Source organism: Rhopilema esculentum, chromosome 16 (genome assembly GCF_057945365.1).
Source record: "Rhopilema esculentum isolate cy_ngs chromosome 16, ASM5794536v1, whole genome shotgun sequence".
Taxonomy (NCBI): domain Eukaryota; kingdom Metazoa; phylum Cnidaria; class Scyphozoa; order Rhizostomeae; family Rhizostomatidae; genus Rhopilema; species Rhopilema esculentum.
In genome coordinates, this window is record NC_142830.1 from 8,245,355 (window position 1) to 8,265,987 (window position 20,633).

The following is a 20,633-nucleotide window of genomic DNA, read 5'->3' on the forward strand; positions in this document are numbered from 1 at the left end:
TCTAACGTGCACATAATATTCAAGTCAAGCGCAGAAAAGGGAGACAAACTCAGGCCACACACTTTAACAAGTAATTTAGCACAGTGATGACGTCATAAATACTTTTTTAAGTTTCAGACTTATCTCTTTTAATATGTAAAGGATTCAACTGGGGTGTTTCATATCTTTTAGAGAGGTGTTTCATATCTTTCAGAGGCGTGTTTCCGATCTTTCAGAGGAGTGTTTCATATCTTTCAGAGGAGTGTTTCATATCTTTCAGAGGAGTGTTTTATCTCTTTCAGAGGAGTGTTTCATATCTTTCAGAGGAGTGTTTCATATCTTTCAAAGGGGTGTTTCATATCTTTCAGAGGGGTGTTCCATATCTTTCAGAGGAGTGTTTCATATCTTTCAAAGGGGTGTTTCATATCTTTGAGAGGGGTGTTTCATATCTTTCAGAGGCGTGTTTCATATCTTTCAGGTTATATGGTCAAAATTAGAAAAAGCAAAAAGAAGTCATCACTTTACAACTTTGTTGGTGTGAAAATACGTTGGAATATTTGAACAACAAAACAAAAACACTATAACAGCACACGTCTGCGAATTTTGCTGACGTCAAGCTTGCAGTTGGCGGTACGACAGTGCCGTTTCCAACAGCCATATTCGAATTTTTGATTAAAGTTATCACGCAGAAAATATCAACAAGGATTAGCTTAGGCTATGGAATATAACATCACCATCTGAAGAACTTAAGCTTTTAGTCAAATGTTTTGTTTTGTAAATAGACACGGTTATTCATTATGACATCATCGGTGACAAAAGTTGTACACTAAGGCAATACAAAGCCTGACTACTTTTATCAATACATTTGGATAAACACACCGACAAGGATGATATAACGCGGAGAACCAATTAAACGCATCACTGACTTCAAAGCAGAACTAAAACAATTTCGTTTCGTGATGACTTAAACAGGAGAATCTTGGAGATTAAAAATTCAAATTCATATTGAAATAAGTAAAGAAAATCTTACAGCCGCTTCCGCTTGTGATTTATATCTTTTTACTTGCGTTTCTAATCGAAGAGTCTGAAACAGTTGAAGATTATTATTAGATTAGGAAGGCAAAAGAACGACTTTCAAAAGAACGAATTTTGCTGCAGAAGCGAAGACGAAACACATCTGCTCCGAACGGCATTCAGATTTTGTTAGATGAAATGCAGGGGTGTCTGTTAATTAATGAGCTCTTGTCAGAGTTATGCAGAAAATATCATGGAGTTGAAAATTATTCGCATCGTATTAAAATAAAAGGACATGATATTCTACTTTGTTAGACTAAAAAGATACTGCTAAAAAGATACTGATAATAACGTAGCAAGTCTTCAAAACTAGAATAAGACACTTAAAATATAAAAAAATTTACAATAGTAAAGTTCTCACCAACCAAGTGCACCCATGCGGAGAAAAGATAAGATTGATTGAATGAATGAATGAAGAATGAATGAATGAATGAATGAATGAATGAATGAATGACCGAATGAATGAACGAATGAATGAACGAATGAATGAATGAACGAATGAATGAACGAATGCACAATGCTGGGAACCTGTTTTGCAACACTATGTGTTTTTTGATGATGAAATCATTGCCTCTATTGATGGAAATAATTACTACAAAAACTCAAATATTTACAATGGAAAGGTCTACATCTTGCAGTGATACAACTGCAGTTATCGATGAATAAAAACTTGTGAAAAATAATGAATTTGTGAATTTGGTTAGATGGAAATTGTGGGGACAGTACTTACATTGCCTTCGAGTCTTGCATTCTCGGTTTCTAGCTTTTGTATCCTCATTTTCAGGTCTGTCGATTGTTTATTCAGCTCTCCTTGAGAAAAGAATGAGGGTAATAATTGCTATTCATTTTCATGAAGTTAAATCGAGATAATCGACGAAATGACCACTGTGCTCATTAGTACACTGAAGATAGCAAAAGCTGAATGGCAAAACTCTGTTGAGAAGTGTATACACCAAAATAAAACGGCAAAATTAATTATGCTTTTGGTGTATAGAACAGGACGATTCTGAGTTGTTACTCCAGCTCCAAGCTTAATACGATCATCAGACAACTACTCATCTTTAATAAAGGGTACAGAAGAAAATATATATAGAGTAACTAGTAAATACTGCTGGAACTATGGAGTCACTAGTAAATATCATTAGTAAATACTGCTGGGACTAGAAAACGTCTTTGGTCACGTCTACGCAGATCCGATTTCAAAATAATTGTGTTTTCGTTAAGGTGAAAAAACGCTAGCAGCAGGGCTTTGGAACTGAGCAAAAAGGAACGTTTCATCTACAGAAGAGATAGGTAGTGAGTGTGAAGCCTTCAGATTGTCGCTTATTAGATGTCACCGCATAATAGGTTTCATTTGTCATGAATTGCGCAGAGATATTACAGCCGTGCTTATATTTTTATTCTTACAATTAAGCGTTTGGAAATAAACAGCCTGATAGCTTAGTAGCGAAAGTTTTAGATTACAACGAAAACTGCACTTAGTGGAAGGAACAAGTTCGTTGAGAAAGTAGTATTGCCAATCTTAACAGGCGCAAATATAAAAATATCAAAGTGTTTGGCAAAGATACGAGAGTCTGCTTAGAGACGCTTGATTTACATTACTTGATGATGTTTTTAAGTGGTATACTGCTCTGAATGTTAAGTGGTTACCCTCCTTAAACGCAAAATAAAATAAAATAAAAAATCACATAAAATCCAATAAAAAAGCAACCAATAAAAAAATATCATTAAAATGCCATACTTAGGAAGAAACAAGACGTCTTTTGGTGTAAACACAACCACTACACGCCTTTCAAAAACAAAATATCAAGCCAATTACCTGTGGAGGGGGCAATTTCTCTTTTAAGCGACCTTGTGACAATAATTCAAATGCTAGGTCCACTTTCAATACTTGTCAAGATAACACACCGTTGCTTATTCCAGTACACATGTTAAGCCTGTAACTTAAATCCTACAATACTGGGCATTGCAGAACCAGGACGAGTAAAACAGACAAACTGAGCATTCAAGTAACCCTGTGTCAATATAATTTGTCAACTGCAATACTACAAAAACGACACAATTAGAAAAAAATTACATCTGCAATACAACGATGAAGAACAATAAGTAAAATACTTCAACATATAATTGTACTTCCCTCTTCAACATATAATTGTACTTCCCTCAAAGAGACGCTGATGTGCATTAATGACTAAATTCAAGTTACTTTTTGTCTCACGAGCGGGAAAGACAACGCTGTCACGACTGGATGAAATTTTCTTCGCAAACTGGCGTATGAACCGAAGCTACAGAAAGTGCAGACAAAATAAATGTCTCAGTCTGAATGCTAAGAGAACTAATAGACTAGTACGAAAACTCTCTAAAGTGCGTAGTCATATCCATGAAACCTCCATATAGCAGACATCTGTGTGATCAGAGATTCTGTCAGTTTGGAAATCTCTGTTGTAGGGAGATATCCGTTTTCAGAAGATGGGGGGGGGGGGTGTTGTGATAGGGAGGTGTCTGTTGTAGGAAGAAATATGTTGTAGGGAGACAACTGTTAAAGGAAGCTTTCCTTTTTTGGAGATGTCCGTTTTAGGAAGATATCTAATGTGTAGAGATGTCCGCTGTTAAATCGTTGTGATCAGATGAAATAAATCTTGGTGAAAAAGCCCAAAGCTGTCTCTTTATGTCCCTAAATAGGGGTTTCTCTGTACAAGTAACATAAAATAAAATTACAATTCCATGAATCAATCAACTATTACAGAAACAAGTTTTCAACTGCAAATTATAAAAACTTGCAGTTGGACCATACAAGTACTCAAACGGCTGAATTCTAATGGTTTAATATACATCACGATCATTGTAACGTCTTTAGGCGAACAAATCAATTATACTGAAAAGAGCATATACCGGTGAAGAGTATGACTGGAGGTGTTTATGAAACAAAGATGGCAAGATTATGATCTTTAAATTCAAGCAGAAACATTACAGATATCATATATGCAGGGGAACGAAGCAGGGATGCCGTCCTAGAAAGTTAGGAAAGGGACTGTGCTATAGGTAACTTTTAGAAGCCACACCCAAGACCGCACCCTATATACTTCCATAAATGTTTAATATTCTCTGTTGTGTTATGAACTCATTCAAACTATTCACCAGCTCAAAAAGACTGATAGGAAGTTGCTCATTCACGGACAATCAGTAGCAAAATAAAGGGTTAAATCCTATCTCTCTGAATTTCAAGAAGGGGGCTAAAACGCCCTGAGCCCCCCTCCACGACACCACTGGGCCAGGGGCAATCAAAATTTGCTTCTTGCACCGTTGTGATCCTAGGCAAAATACTACCTTATGTACGGTTATATACTTGCGATTGAAAACCGTATGGTTTGAACTGGGGGTTATATAGAAATGTTTCCTAATTCAGCAAGGAGGATTTTGAGCGGTAGAAAATGTTAAAAGGTTTCTTTAATTGTTCAGGTGAAAAAGTCGGAAGGCCTTCCTTTCCAAGGCATGAATGAGGCTACGAAAATTGCTAAAATTTCGTAACTTTAATCAGCCAGCTTGTTCCTCGCGATAATTGTTATCGGTAAATATCTGATTAAAGAACAACATATCATTAATGTCTTCTCGTCAGTCGAAATCATAACACTGATCTAGAGACTATAAAACTAATCAAATCTAATGGCATCACTGGCTCTTGCATCCATCTTTTTTCGAATCTTTCTTCGATTTGCTCTTGTCTTTAGACTTTCCTTTGATTCCTTCTTCTGAAGTCTCGCCAGCATCTTCACTGGGGTTACCTTGAGCAGAGTCATTAGCACCAGCGGGTAACATATTACCTTCGGTGTCTACCTGTTCATCTCCCTGTGGCTGCAAATCTTCAATTGGCGTGTTTTCTTCCCCTTGATCCTCTTCTTCTTTCTTGCGCTGGTTTTCTTCTATTTTCTCAGGTTGGTCTGCAGCTTCGCTTCCGCTTCCCGAATCGAAGGAAGTTGACGCTAATTCCTGAACAAACATTTTCATTACACTGCCTTTCTCCTTCTTCTTTTTCTTTTTCTTTCTTTGTTTTGGAACTGGTTCCGGGGAAACTTGCTTACGTATCGAGCCAGGCGATAGCGACCCTAACCTTTTTCGAGTTTCAAAGGCTGTGATCAGCTGATCTTGGCCAGTTTCTTCGGCATCGCCTCCCTCATTTACCGTGTCACCAACCTTTCCTTCAGATGAAGACTGTGTTTGCTGAAATTCTTCGGATGGGTAGTCCTTGTCAGGAATTTCGACAACTTCTTCCACCTCTATATCGGGTGACTTGATATCAGCTTCAGACCTTTCGTTCGCTTGATCATCTTCTTCTAGCTTCGGCACGCTGTCAGAATTTGCGACATCCTTTCCAGAAGTTTCCACCATTCCCGAGCCTTGATTATTCTGGCTTTCTTCGGACGGTAATGGAGAGGCAATCTCAATACAATCATCTTTGACTATGCTTGATGGTTCATTATTTTCTTTGTCTTCATCAGGTACTGATTCGTCAGGATGATCATCTTTCAGATCAGAACTCTTACCTGTAATTTCTTCTTTTTGGTCTTCAGCGGATTGAGTACCTGCTTGCTCAGAATCAGACGAACGATCCTGCACTTTCTGCTGATCACAAGTTGGTGGTGTTTCAAAATTATCCTTATGTTCTGCAGGTTTATCCGCTGAACTATCTGTATCTGCAATCTTATATTCCGCGCAATTATCTTTTACAGCCTCCTCTTCCAAACTTTTGCTATCAATATCTTTTCCTACTTCATTTTTTTCATCCAAATTTCTCTCCACCACTTCGAGAGAGTCACTTGTTACTTCAACAGCAGATAAAATTGTATCCGTACTCTGTTTTTCTTTTTCTTCTATCTTCGCGGTATTTTGTCTAGCTGAATCAATCGGATTTTCTCCCAGGTTTACATCATCGCACGTAATCAAACTGGCTTCTTCGTGAATTTTCAATTGATCTGTGATTGCAGTGACCTCATTTTCTGAAGAGGCAGCTTCCTTCGTTTGATTTGTGTCACTTACAGACTCTTTCGGCTCAACTGTGCTGATATTATTTGCTTCGGATTCACTCTGACTACTTATGTCTTCAATAATTTGTGACTGGCATTCTTGATTTTCTGGATCCCCAACTGTAACCTTTTCCTCTTTCTCCCCACATTCATCTTGCTCAACACGAGATGGACCACGATCTCTATCTTCTATACATGAATATTGTTGATCACTGCTGTCTTGAAACTCATCTCCATCATCTCCATCATTCTCATCTGCAACTGTTTCCGACTTGTCCAAACTGCTGTCACATTGTGATACAATGGTCACTTGGTCTTCAGGACTCCTCGCCTCTGAAATATCATCAGTTTCTTCTATTTTTGTGTCAGAAACAACCGAGTCATCACTCAGATCTGACTTGGCATCAACAAATATGTCATCTGACTCAATATAATCAAACCCATCTTCATCTTCTTCAGAAAGTTTTTTCTCTATCGTAGATATTTGCATTGCATGTTCATCTACAGTGTGATCAGCATCTTTTGTCAAACTGATGTCAACAATGTCACTTTTCATATCATCGACCAAAATAACAGCATCTTGGCCTGATGTCAGTAATTCAGTATTATTTGCTTCTACAGCAACCTCAGACATTTCACGGGTCGTCTCTGAGATGACATCACTCTCCAGCTGATTATTAGCAGTGGCGGAATGGTACGTATCAAATGTAGAAGTATCAGCAGCTTGTTCTTCTGTTGCTCTAGAAACCGGCTGTACAGAAGCATCATCCAGTTCCTCAAAACATTCATTACCGTCTTGCTCATCTGAAACCGGAACAGCAGTATCAGACAGTTCTATTTCGACAATATCAGAGCCAGCTGCATCATCACCCGTCATTATTCGGTCAACTACCGTTTGTTGAGCAATGAGCACCGCTTGAGAATCTTTAGAAACATCCACGATATCCGATAACCCTTCCTTCAATTCTGCTTCATTATCACTCGCAAGCAAGCCCTCCTTCACATTATTCGCCACTAGCTGATCCTGATTTTTATCCTCCTGCTCCTGCACAGAATCAACAGGCTTGTTTTCAACTGGCAAAGTTTCACTTTCATTGGGGGGACCTGTCGATTTAATGGTACCCTTTGATGCTGCTGTTGCAGATTCAACGATGTCGTAGTCTGTCAGATCCTTTACAGACTCTTCTGTGTCTGTCTTTGCAGTACCTTCGACTTTGGGTATAGTCAAGCTCTGTGCCTCATCTAGGTTTACCGATGCGGCAATCTCCACAGGTGTGCTGATTTCAAGTGGTTTCTCTGACTCATAACTCTCGCTAATTGTGTGTGATCTGTAGCTCTCTTGCATACTTCCTGCCGCACTCTCGGTCACACTATCTGTCAGCCCTGATGACAACTCGAAAGATCTGTCCTCAAAGTTCGGGAGCTCTCCTTGTCGCGCATTTTGCTCAATGACGTCATAATCTTCGTTCCTCTCGTTGTTATTCACAATCATTCCACTTCTCAAACGATCACGAATTTCGATGGCTTCATCAGTCACGTCTTCAAAAGCCTCGGATTTCTCAAGTTCTGGGACACCAGTAGTAGAAATTTGTTCAATTTGATCATCTGAGGCTACGTAGAAAAGGAGAAAGGAGTTCTCTTAGAATGGGACATTTTCAAGTTAATTAACTTTTGTGAATAAAATGCATTAGTATTATTAGCCGTTATTGCAGCCTTCCTAACAGTTCGACAGCGCAAGCTAGGCTCCAACAAAGACGTAATAGAACTTTTTTCTAGCCTCTGTCTATAAAATCTAATTTCAAGTGTCCCAAGCTCAACTCCTTTCTCCCATTTCTACATTGCATAAAATTTACTTATTTCATTTAGCAGCCGATCTACGAAAATGAAAATCAAATTAAGTTCAGTTAACGTTGATATGAGATAAGGAGTGGGACAAACAAGGCAAACTGGACATTCAATTAATGGCAAAAACATCAAGAATCTAGATAGAACTGAGATGTGGCGAGACAAGAAGATGGAAAGCTATTATTTCAGTTCGGAGAGTTGCTACAACCCTATTTGACTTAGGATGTAGTGTGTTTTAGATCAAAACGAATAATTTGTTGTCCACATCTTGGATAGCAAAGATCGACATTACTTCATATTTACAAAATCTGATGAAGTTTATTTGCTTATCTAAGATTTTGGCTAGATCTAAGATCTTTGAAAGAGCCATCTAATGAAATCCACAAAACAAAGCGAATCTATTAAAAACAGCATCAGCAATAAAGCGGAATTTGTTAGATCTCCAGGAGCCTGGCATACGCTCAGTGATAGTTTCATTTGCTAAAAACCGGGTTCGTTGCATGTGCAAATGGAACATTTTAGGAAAGGGGGCATTCAAAATAAATGCGGGAATCTCATAGAACTTTTTTGAAAATTGTATGGCTCAGAGAAAACACATTACAAGGGCTCGTTATGTAAAAAAAGGAGGAAAAAATTTTCATTCAAGACTAATATTATAAACTCTAGAAGGATGCAATCAGCAGATGATCAAAAAATAATATAATCATGCGTAAAGAGGAAATGTAAAAAACTAACAATAAAATGGAAATAAACAAAAATCAGAATTCTGGTGTCAATTTGCTGGCAATGAGGGTTTTGTGGGGAACCATGATTTCAGGTTGAAATATAGAAATTGAAAGATTAGTTAGATTGAAGAAAGTCTTCAATAATATGGATACAGTGACGAAAACAGCTGATAAACAAATATCTTTCTTACTTTGCAAGCTTTCAAAATCTCTCATTCTGTCTTCATCATATTCTGGATTTCTTCTCAAATCAGAAACCTGCTCCTTTAACACTTTAATCTAAAAATTACAAAGGCAGGGAAAATTAATTAGAATTTCGATAGAACTTCACACTAAAATATCTAGAAATCCAAGCAGGCATCAAGAGAATAGACAAAAGAAGCGACCGTTTTAACACTATAACAAGTAATTAAAACAAAGGACTGGTTTAATCCCAAGAAACTCTCATTTCAAACATTTCAAGTACCTTAACAATGGGTTTTGATTACAGAACATTTCACATGAACTAAAACAAAACACAAGTGGGAAAAAGCCGAACCAATTACTTATAACAAAATAAAGATGTTTCAATTTAAAATGACAATTATCAACCCAAATCCTCGTTAACGTACCTGTTCGAGAAGAGAGTCTCTGTCATCCGGTGCTGAGGACCTTCTACTTGATTCCCGACTTTTATTTGTTGCTGAAAAGGAATCATAAAAAGCGTCAAAGAAACCTGCACTCGACTTCTACATCACAGCAAAGGTGAACATTGTAAAATGTCTACAAGCAGGAAATAATTTTCACCTTAGATGTTTAGAAGCAGTTTACCTGAACAATGCAGCACTTAATTTAGTAATCTGTAACAAATGATTTACAAAAATTGAATATATAAATTGAATATATAAATATATATAATTCACAAAACAAACTGAGACAAACTGGCGTTTTGTCAAGCAGCTGACAAAAAAGCGAAAGAGCCACAATCCTGACCAAAATTCGTGAGACTGCTTCCCAAATGCAATAGATTTATTATTCAACGTGACCCCCTCCTTGTATATCAATGTTGGGGTGTTTGTATGAGCTAAAATCGAATGCTGGGACATTTAGCTGTCACTCGGAGAACAAAATTAGAGAATTTAGTTGTGACAGTGACAAACCTGAAGTATCGAAATCTGTTAAATCTAAATTCACCGAGTCATTCATTCGATTTGCGAGCTCATTTTGACTTATGTCCGGCTGTTCTGAGCCATCCGTTGGTATTCCATGCTCCTGTGACGAGAGAGGGAAATTCAAGATTCAAAGTGCTGAAAAAGGTTCAAGTTATGAAAAGATAAACAAAGACCTCTCTGTTGCATGCAGTTAAACTATTTGCAAGCTCAGAAAAAAATCATTGGAATCTTTTGTTGCTGAAGGGTCATTCCATATCAAAGGGGGACACCCATGTAACCCACCCTCTCAGAATTGTCCAATTCTGACCACACTGAAACTCACTGAGCAATATTACTAAGAATAACATTTTTTGAAGGGGGAGAGGGGATTCAACAGAAAATGAAAATACAAAATACATAAATTTCAGAAAGTGTACCAAGGCTTAAGACAGGGATAGTATATACCATATTAGATGATACGCTACATAAGACTGAAATTTACAATAGGATATGGGGCAATATTATTAGTATAGTTGTCAGTTTTAGTTGAAACTAACTGGAAAGACCAGAGCTTTGAAAAGAAATAATTATATATAATATTTGCATTTCCTTTTTGTAGTACCAATTTATGTAGTGCCAAGGATGCTAAGGTTGGCACCCACACCAGTCAATACCATTTACTACTAGCAGGGAGTCGAGAATCTTAGGACTTTGAAATTGTGATATCAGTTTGCAGAGTTGATTGCAACCGGACGTCTTCAAATAGAAAAAAGCCTAACATTTACGAAACTTAAAATCTTTGAAATCCTTCGGAACGAAAAAAAGAGAATTACAGCTTGAAGGACTAAAAAGGATGGAAAACAAAAAAGCATTAGCGGCTTTTCTTAAAACATTCCTGGGGGGTGATAGTCCTCAATTTGCAGAGTATTGAAAAGACAGGTCGCTGTTAACTTTGTACTTCTTTATGATCTATTTTGAGGCTGATCTTGATGCAAAATTGCTGACTAGAGGTTGCTTCTTTCTCCATTACCGTCAAATAACCTAATAATCGCCCCACTGGTTTAATGAAGAAAACGACAAAATTTGTCGAGCTTAATTATAAACTAAACACTTTTTGCACCAATTCTTGCTTGTTGGATTTTACAGCTTAATCGTTGTTTTTTGCATGAACTTTTAGAGTTTGGTTTTAAGAGTGCCGCATTCAAGAAATATAACTGGTCTTACCTCAAGCAGCTTATCCCGTAAAATCAGCTGCTCTCGTGCTTTCTCTAGTTCTTCTATATGGTTCTTGTTTTCTCTTGATAAACGATTAATATCCTACGAAAAATAATAAATTATAAACAATAAAGCAGAGAGGAACATGCAATGCAAAAATTAAAAACGAACGTCTTCTTACAAAAGAATGGTAAAACAATTTTTAGTAGGAGCCTGAACCAAACTTGACTTCAGAATACGACGCTTTGGTGTAGGGATGTCTTTTGACCGGCTTGTGCACTAGGGCATGCTTGAGTATATTCTACAATCGACATTACTCATTCAGAATATCACTGAGGTTTGACCAATGAAATGGGATACACTCCTGTCTCTCTGAAAACAGCTAAGGTTTCCTTCTAAAGGATGACTAATAATGGACCAATTGAGGGTCGAAAATCTACATGAAATTTGACAAATATTTCCTCATAACATAAAAATAAGCGAAATGCATGTTCGAATTTTCCTTCTTACTGTCTCTCTTATCGTATATAGGGTTTCTGCCCACAAAAACATGAAGCATTGGGGTAGTAATTTGGGGCTAATTATTTATGAATTAAATCATAGAAGGTAATCACGGAAGGAAATCGCTTCAGATCTGGGAGGGGGGGCACAGTTTTGCCTCAAAGCAACTCTATTTACTTATAGGCCTTAAACAGTAAGAGAAACATCAATGACATACAAAGCAAAAAAAAGTTTTTACCCTTGTTTTGTCTAAAATTTCTTGTTTTAAATTTTCGATCACTTCCTCTGCCTCTTCAAGCCTGGATATAACAAGGCAAAAACCATAAATCCTTTAAAAAGATTACACACAAAAACAAAATACAAATAAATACTGCAAAGACGAATGATATTCATGAAAGTGAATTTCATGTATGGAACATAACGCAAACAAAGCAGAAGGAACGGACAACTCTAGAACACGAGAAAGCTATTTTGCTTCAGGTGAAATGATGTTACAATGTTTGAAACCAGAAAAATTGATACATCTTGCTAAGAATACGACTGTGCGGAGGCAAAGACAAAATGAGCATATCTTGTTCACAATATGTCTTAGACGCAATCGCAGATTTACTTTATTTAGCACGACCTGTTTTAAATTTCATTCCAATAACAATTTCCTTTAACATGTTTCATCACTTACTCTGCTACACATTTCTACTTGAAATTCCCAGTATAAAAACATCTATAAATCCTGCTAAAATCCTCTTTACATAACGATCTTATATCACAATAACTTCAAATTTACTTATCGTCTAAAGACCGAAAAATCACTAAACTGATGAAAAGGGTAAGAATAAGACTTACCTGTCCTTGAGACAGTCCACTTGGTATGCAAGAGCTTGCTTCTCGTTGTCAAACTGAGCATTTGATACCATTGCCTTCTTATACTTTTCACTCACTTCTCGAAGGTTATCCTTCAAAACGATAAAAAAATTCTTAATATATAGAACTTTTTGTGTTTGACACTACTCATTTCTTTCAGGTTTTTACGCAGTAACGAGCACAAGATGAACGTATAACTAAAAATTTGGTTCAGATGGAAACAGCAGACACATTCAACAAAACATCAATGAGTTGATGTTTCATAAGCTCATAGCATGCCCCCTAACGAATAAACCGGAGCAAAATTCATTTAAAAAACCAAAGCATAAACGAAAGTCAAATTCTGCGACTATTTTACTGCATCAAAGCCTAAGTTTCATAGCTTCAAACAAAGTCCGAAACCAAGTTTCAAACTTTCTTCTAGAGATCTGTAAATAAGAGGACAGCCCTACCTGTAAATTGCGAAGTTGTGTGTCTTGTGAGACTGGTCCGTTCATTTCGTTGTCGTTTGACGGTGGGGGTCTGGACTGTAACTAAAAGAAGAATACAGGCTTAATCTACCGCGGGAAAAAAACTTAAAAAAGCTCAAAAGCGAAAGTAGTCAGTAAAGACAAAATCAACACAAGAGCGGACAACCAGCTGCTTTATACAAATGGCCACTAGGGAATGCGAAAACGATGCTTTCACTTTGAATAAAAAGTAGGGTGAAAACAAAGCATAAGGCATTCGAAATGTTTTTAGTATGGGTATTAAGGTGGATTGAAAAAATGCAAAAAGTAACGAATGGTGCGAGTATAGCTGTCAGTTCGCCTACCTTTTCTGTGACTCGTGCAGCCTACAAAAATAAGTGGTAGAGCTTAGCATCTTGGAGATGACGTCAAATAAGAAGTAAATTGAGAATATTAACCAAAATGGTGGCAAATAAATCTGTTTGACGGTTTCAAGAAAATACCATAAACTATCATGATGAAATCCTTGCACACCATTTTGACCATGAACAGACCATGTAGGCGAAACAAGGAAGCAGCACTGCATGCGATATACATTATTCTTTGCGTTCATTTCTATATTATATACATGAAAGCTTCAAGGCCAAGAGTGGCTGGACTGCCTTTTCAAAATCAGCAAAAACAGAGTGGCTGAAATTGTGGACTAACAGAACAGACTATCTCATTATATTCATAAACCTTCTTATAGGCTAAAGGAAACCTCTGTATCAAGCACTCTTAGATCGGCCTGGCAGCAACATACAACAACATACTTAAAAATGATACGGGCGGCATAAAGAGGCTACGTAAAGATGCTACCTTAATCTGCTGACATTCAAGCGTTGTAGCCAATACGAACGATGACGCCTTTTGGAAACGAAAAATATTTTCACAGAGTAACTCTAAAAGGAAATCTAGATTGAACTGCAGGATTTCAACGCGAAATTTTGATATAAAATATTAAATCAAGTCTTACCCGTTGCTTGATGGGATCTTCTGTGATTAAACTTCGTTGGTATTCTCTGTCCATCTTTTCATCTGCCTGTACATCGTAACCATAAATATTACAGTTACAATCAATTAGCGTATCCATTTTACAAAATAAGTCAATAAGAATACCTTGCTTTATTGTGTGCACAACGTGCTGTCGCTGTGCAAAGAAATAGCTGGAAATACAAATGTTAAGAATTGTCTTTGTAACAGGCTAACGGCTTTGTTCTGAAGACGAAATTCTAAACTGTTCGCTTCTTATCAATAGCTTGTATCTGCCAATTCAACAGTAAACCAAAATTTCCATGCAGGTCAAACCACTTTAGAATCCATTTACTTCAACTGTGGGCCACAATCATGGTTGATAGCAAAGACGGCAGAAAACACAGGGTAAAACTGGATTGATATCAACGCGTGATCTACACCGATCATTTTGCAAAGGGCTATCTACTAAGTACTGGCCACCGCATAATTAAAAGCTTAAAACCCCAGCTGCTCCACAACAGTAAACAACGATAAACTCCTGCTAGTTAGGAAGGCTCACTGGCAACTGGATCTTTTCACGTGAAAATAACTGACGTAGGTAGCTTAATTTACGTAACTCAATAGCGAATCATAATTGACAATAGACTTCGATTGACATTGGCCTAGCAACAATAAGTTTAGTGGGAAAACCGGATTGACAGTAACCGAGTATGAAAATATATAGCTATAAAAATTGGTTTTAGATTTAAAAATTATAGCAGAATACAATGTTCTTAGAAGGATTTCTTAATACAAAAAAAATAATTTTTGACAGATGCAATTTAAGTTTGCGATTAAGATAATTTGCCCTACATGTAATCAAGATGTATTTAAACACCTTGAAATCAATCAAAGCACCTGCAGGGTTCGTTTCAAAGGTGAAAAACCCCAATTGATATAGAAAGCGCGCCGATGGGATTATCAAAAAGCAGTTGCATTCAATCATAAACCTGACGCTACTACTAAAGGAACGCTTTGCTATAACCAGATTGCATCACTTTTAGCCTTTTTGTAAAGGTGTGCATTTGAATACATCGCAAAATGTTGTCAAAAAGTTTTGCTGGTACGCAAAAGCACACTGTTTTAAAATTCTCCGCCATTAAGCGGATAAGGTAGTCTAGACTTATTTCTGAAGGTTAAGTCTTTAAAACAACTTTTTGCAATCACTTATTAAAGTGAGGCTATTTATGATGAAATTGAGGTTATTCAGCGTTTCTCAAAAACAGGTATATAAATTTGGATCCATTAATGCAGCCTACAATTTCTGCCTAAAGTCTTGCTACAAGAAACCAAACCAAATTTGCGAACATTTCCTATTGCAGCTCCCTCTCTCCTTCCGTACAATGTCATTTTATGCATTGTCAAAAGGTTTAGTGTGATCCAATGGATTCCTTTCAGGTTACTAGGATATATAACTCTACAACATACAATATATTGGGGGAGAGGGCTGTGGTGTCGGTCTTCTTTACAAGAAAAAACATTTAAGCAATTCAGCGTTCCAAGGACATTTGGCATGAATTTTATGTGCAAGACAGATTGTAACTGTTGTAACCCTTTGAAGACGTGACTAAAAGTGGCCTAGGCTGATAAAGATAACCTATAAATATCGATCATTAGATTTTGCATGTGGTATTTTTTCCATCTTTTGTGTAGTTTCCTGGGCCAAAAACACTGCCATTATTCCCTGGCCAATAAAAAAACATTGAATGTGGCTTGATTAGATCTGTATAAATGTCATATGAAGAAAGCTAAACAACTGTACTATATATAATCATAATAGCTGGTTTAGAAATACCTTGTTTTTATACCAGCATTGACTTTTAACAAAGTTGGGTTAAAAAACGATTTTTAAAATTTAATTAGCTTCAGATATTGAAATGGGTTCTTTGCTACCACAAACCCCACAGAAAATCACATCTCCCAATAAAAATAGTAAAGTCCTAAGGCTCCCTTAAACAGGCTACAAGATTCCCTTAATTTTTCCGTTTTTCATTTTCCTTCCTTGTCTTTTCCCGCAATCAATAAAGCCAAAATGCCCAAAATGTTCTCTATGTTTTGTCACTTTGCAAATAAATTATATAAATATAAAATTTCAGATTACCAGGCTGCCTTTCAACTATCCTTGGTTAAAACAAACGGGTTAAAATGTATCCGTCTTCAAAATGAGTCAACAGAAATGTCAGTTTGCTTTAAGCTCGTTCTAATCCATTTTTGATCCTTCCACTTACCTGGGTTAAAATGTACCCAATCTTTAATAATAATAATAAGAGGAATATTTATACAGGGTAAAATCTTGTCAATACTACGAGTATTCTTATCAATAAGGGCCCTGTTTGAAAAAAAAATGTAACTCATAAAAAATACATAATACAAAGTAAAAGCCTTAAAATGTCTTTTAATATTTATTCTTATAAAAAATCCTAAAAATCGTACTTATGAAAAAGAACGACTATAATCGTTTAAAAGTATTTTTAGATCTCTACACTTCAGGTAAATCATTATTATCAACAGAAACCAAAGCAAACAGAGCTGTGAGAGATATCAGTGTTTACAACTATAGTCCTAAATTTTTGTGCATAATGGTTTTGTTGTTGTAAGTGATCAAAAGTTATACGGTTTTGCATTCCCATTAGCCCACAGTTGGGTTAAAAGATGCTTTGGTTAAAACTGAATTATTTGGTGACCCGTCTATAAGCTTATCCGTTTTCAAGTGGATTAGTGGGAACTTGACGCAAAAACGGAAAACTTTTTACGTTTTTGTTTTAAGCTGGGTTAGTCTGCTCGGAAAGCCTGCCTAACTGAACTCTCAAACAGCAGCAGTTTAATTTTAAACAATAAGAAATTTTATGTTAAACCTTTATGTTAAATACTTTGTTACTAAGAATGCTTGATGAACAAACCTCTTGCTGCATTCTTTCCAGCTCTTTCATTCTGATTATCCGCGCTTCAGCTCTTGCAGCCCTCTTGGCTGCAAGCCTTGCTTCTGCCTAAAATTTGCAAATTGAAATTAATAATTTCACTTCATATCCAATTTTGATCAATACTGATTTAATAATAAGGCAACTTGATGAATTTCTAACTTCAAAGGAAGTACAAACATTCTAGTGTTTGTTACACAAAGAATATACAGTGCTACAAACTGGAAATATTATTTCAGAAGTTTAAAAATTCATTTTGACCAGTCATTTTTATATTAACTGTATTGTCATGAAACCAGGGATTTGATCATGCTCTGAAAATGTATATACTGAAGGAGTTTACATGGAAAGCTATGTAATTTCATTTTCTGGTAGGAATTTCATTTTCAAGCAGAACTTGAAATGACCCATGAGGAAGTAGGTTTACAGGTCTTCTTCAGCAAACATTTCTGAAATGCCCAAGAATTTCACAAAACCAAATTAAAGTACATGTTTTATTGGCTATCAAAATAACAAACATCAATTTAAGAAGGTATGCAGCCTTGTGGAATATATTTTTGCAGTCTTTAGATTTCCCAGGTTTCTTTATTAGTCAGCTTTTTGACTCAAATTGCTGTCATTTGTTGCATGCTATTACAGATTGTGATGCATACAGTAATATTGTATGGCCCAGTCAGCTATTCCTTGCCTGTTTTGGAAATACTTTGTCAATTAGAAACTTATGTTGTAACAGCAAGGAAACCTTATGCAAAATGTTTTCTCTTTTAAGTCATTGTTTTGACATCTACAGGCCTTTTTTTATGAAAGAGTGGCCAAAGCTGGCAGTGAACACAAGTTTGCAGCAACATGCCCTGTAAATGGCCCAAAGGTATTATTGAATACTCATTTTGAATATATACCTTGGACTTCAGCAACTTCATTTTTCAGTTAACAAATGCTTTTATCCAGATAGAGCAATTAAAAAGATGAAATGGCCATAAGCTTGCTACATTTCCATCATCACCTTAACATATGATGCCCATGGTTTAAACGATTTCCTTGCCATACTCTTAGAGAAAAGACATCTGCAACCTCCAGAAATACGGATTTCACTGCATTCAATCCATTTATACATATATACTCAGATATACCAAATCAATATAAATATGTCTTAAAATATGAACATTTTGCTCAAGGTATTCAGAATGAAAAATGAATACCATCGCAACATCAGACCCCGCCAAAGAAAAAAAAGTGATGGTAATCAAAATCTGCTTGAATACCTTGATATTGTATTGCGGCTCCAACATGGAATGGCATTGTATTTCAATAAAGATTTGTAAGTCACCTATGACATCTTTGAATCAAAGCAAAAAGCAAATATTGTTTTCCTTAATAATAATAAAATAATAATAATAATAACAATAATAATAATATGAATATTTATACAGGATAAAAACAGTTCAGCGAATTATCACTGTTATCAACCTGTGTCCTGATAAAAATAATAAGTCAATCTCCAGTCTCCAGGCTTAGTCAATTTGATATATCATTTCTGACATGAACAGCCCCTTGTCTCTTTAATTTTTAAAAATTATTTTCAACAAAATGATAAATATACAGTTTACATATTTTTAGGGAATAAACCAAGTCTTTGTTGCCCCTGTTAGCCAATAAAACTTAATTGCAACTACAAAAGGGAGTCCCCACCAGAGGTTTTCTGTGTTTGGTGTTTCACTTTCAATTCAAAAGTAATGAAGTTAGTGTTACAAAGCCCCTTGCTTAAAAAAGTTTACTTTTAAAACCAATGTATTGTTTTAAAGGTTTATAGCACGGCGAATAAACACAAACCCTTCTGATAGCCTGTTGCTTTTATATTATACACTGTGTGAAAGCAGAAATTGATTAAAAAGAACACAATGCTGTTGTCTTTTTATTTGAAAGTGCTATTTGGTGAATACACTAAATAATAAGTATAATATCAGCCTATCCCTACCAAGAACTTCAAAATTACAAGATCAAAAATTATCCAGCTATTTCTGACACAGGTTACAATATTATCAGCAATTTCATCATAACTCGTGTGGATATCAAAAACATATAAACAGAACTAGCTTCTACTTGTGGGTATTTTACTGCAAACATTTCAGAAATACCTTTACAGCCTACTCTCCTTAAAACTGTATTATACTCAACTTTTGCTCTGATGAAGCCCGTTTGCCAGGGAGAAATATTACCCTTTACTGATTTACGTGTATTTATTCTTGTTTATTCTCTGCGTGTTGCAGTGTTTCATATTTGCTACATTTTTATATTCTAAGCAAATATTCTAAGACCAAAACCACTGTATCTGTGGTAACAAACTGTAAAATTTGGCTTTTAATGAAACCACCCCTTTTCTAATCAAATAAAATTAGTGCTTGCTGGTCTGTCACTAAGTGCGTTATGCTGAAGTGCGCAACAGTTGCCTGATGGTCACATTTAAGGCTCTTCTCAACCTGCATGCATTGGAACTACATTTTCAAAACTAGCCTAACATTGTACTGCATGAAAATACAAAATACAGCCCAATTTTTTCTCATGTAAGAAAACAGCTACCGCAAAGCATGCAAATTGCTCAAGAGCCTTAAAGCCAGAAACTGCAAGTAGCAACTAAGAATTATCATTGCATTGCAACAGATCTAATGCAAAACAGGTCTCAAATACAAACTGATTAAGCAGTTTGTTGCCATCTGTTAAAATCTACTATTACATTTATCACATAAATAAAAACTCTTATGAATATTTTTTATGGCAAAAATTGGACATCAAACATATCAATCCACAATTAATGCAATGTTTTAGTGATCAAAGGCGTAAACAATGTTCAAGTATGAACTGACATTGTCTGAAAAAACAAACGAATTTCATAACATACTTATGGCACTTCTTCACTTACACTGGAGAAGACTTGGGCATGAATCAAGGTGTCACAAGCAAACCTTGGTGCACAGCAAGCAAGACTTGCTGTATGCTAAATAGAAAAGTTGAGGCCTACATTTGATACTAGCACTTTTTACCAATTGTTATTAGGAAATGTTTCTTTCATCCAAAAATGGCAGCATCATAAAGCTTTTTACAGGGTGGTGAAAACATCTCAATCCTGGAATTCGATTTATTTGACCAGCAGACCCATTGTTCATTTTTCCAACTTAAAATGGCAAATGAAATTGTTGTGCAAGCAGCGTATATGGTATCCGAGAAAGACTACAGCAGAAGCAAAAAACAATGAGATCCGACCATCATGTGTGGTTTATTGACAAGTATTTTTGAGTATATTATCACAAAATTGAAACACGAGAAGCGGCTTCTACACCTCTACCCGTGTCGACCGCCGTTGATAGGCCTGTTCAAAAACGTTAAATTCCTCACCTCACTTGCAATAACATTTAGAGCCTGGTCTTCGGTGGTAGATTTTCCTGGAGTTCTCCTTCTACCTTGTGATGATGGGGACGCCATGTTTCTTTAACGACTTGAACCAAATTTCAGCAGGTAAACTCGGAAGTTGACCAACCCTGCTTATGATAACATACCATCAAGGGGCTAGGCCCGGTTCTGATGCAACCATAAATCGCTTAGATATGACGAAAAACGATACTTATAATTCTTGGGTAATATCTCCAACGCATTCTGTCTTAAATAAAATACTTTTGCGAGATTTTAGCTCGCATTTAATTATTATTGCAGCAAATGAAGATCCAGGTTCTGCTGGCCTTTCACATTCATGCTCAAGCTGCTTGGCCAACAAGAGGTTACGGAGGAGGAAAGGGCGCTGCCTCGACCCATGCTTCTATCACATGTCTATGTCCGAATGATGTCACCACACCAACAATGAAGTGTTTAC

General features: G+C 36.3%; 1 protein-coding gene across 1 annotated transcript; it reads right to left on the minus strand.

Annotated features, from left to right (window-relative positions):
- Positions 1-3,051: 3,051 nt before the first annotated feature.
- LOC135682374 (uncharacterized) lies at positions 3,052-20,537 on the minus strand. Its single transcript, XM_089113271.1, has 12 exons — positions 20,162-20,537; positions 16,754-16,840; positions 13,816-13,881; positions 13,166-13,186; positions 12,804-12,884; positions 12,334-12,443; positions 11,729-11,789; positions 10,999-11,091; positions 9,784-9,895; positions 9,256-9,326; positions 8,836-8,923; positions 3,052-7,685 (listed from the first exon to the last, which is right to left on the minus strand). The coding sequence occupies exons 1-12, from the start codon at positions 20,246-20,248 to the stop codon at positions 4,723-4,725; spliced, it is 3,840 nt and encodes a 1,279-aa protein (XP_088969397.1). The 5' UTR covers positions 20,249-20,537; the 3' UTR covers positions 3,052-4,722.
- Positions 20,538-20,633: the final 96 nt, after the last annotated feature.

Excerpts from the sequence above, each read along its gene's own strand:
- LOC135682374 (XM_089113271.1), bottom strand. The coding sequence starts at position 20,248 with ATGGCGTCCCCATCATCACAAGGTAGAAGGAGAACTCCAGGAAAATCT. Across the intron at positions 12,444-12,803 it reads CACAACTTCGCAATTTACAG|GATAACCTTCGAGAAGTGAG; the intron begins GTAGGGCTGTCC and ends ATCGTTTTGAAG. Across the intron at positions 9,327-9,783 it reads AACAGATTTCGATACTTCAG|CAACAAATAAAAGTCGGGAA; the intron begins GTTTGTCACTGT and ends ATTCCTTTTCAG.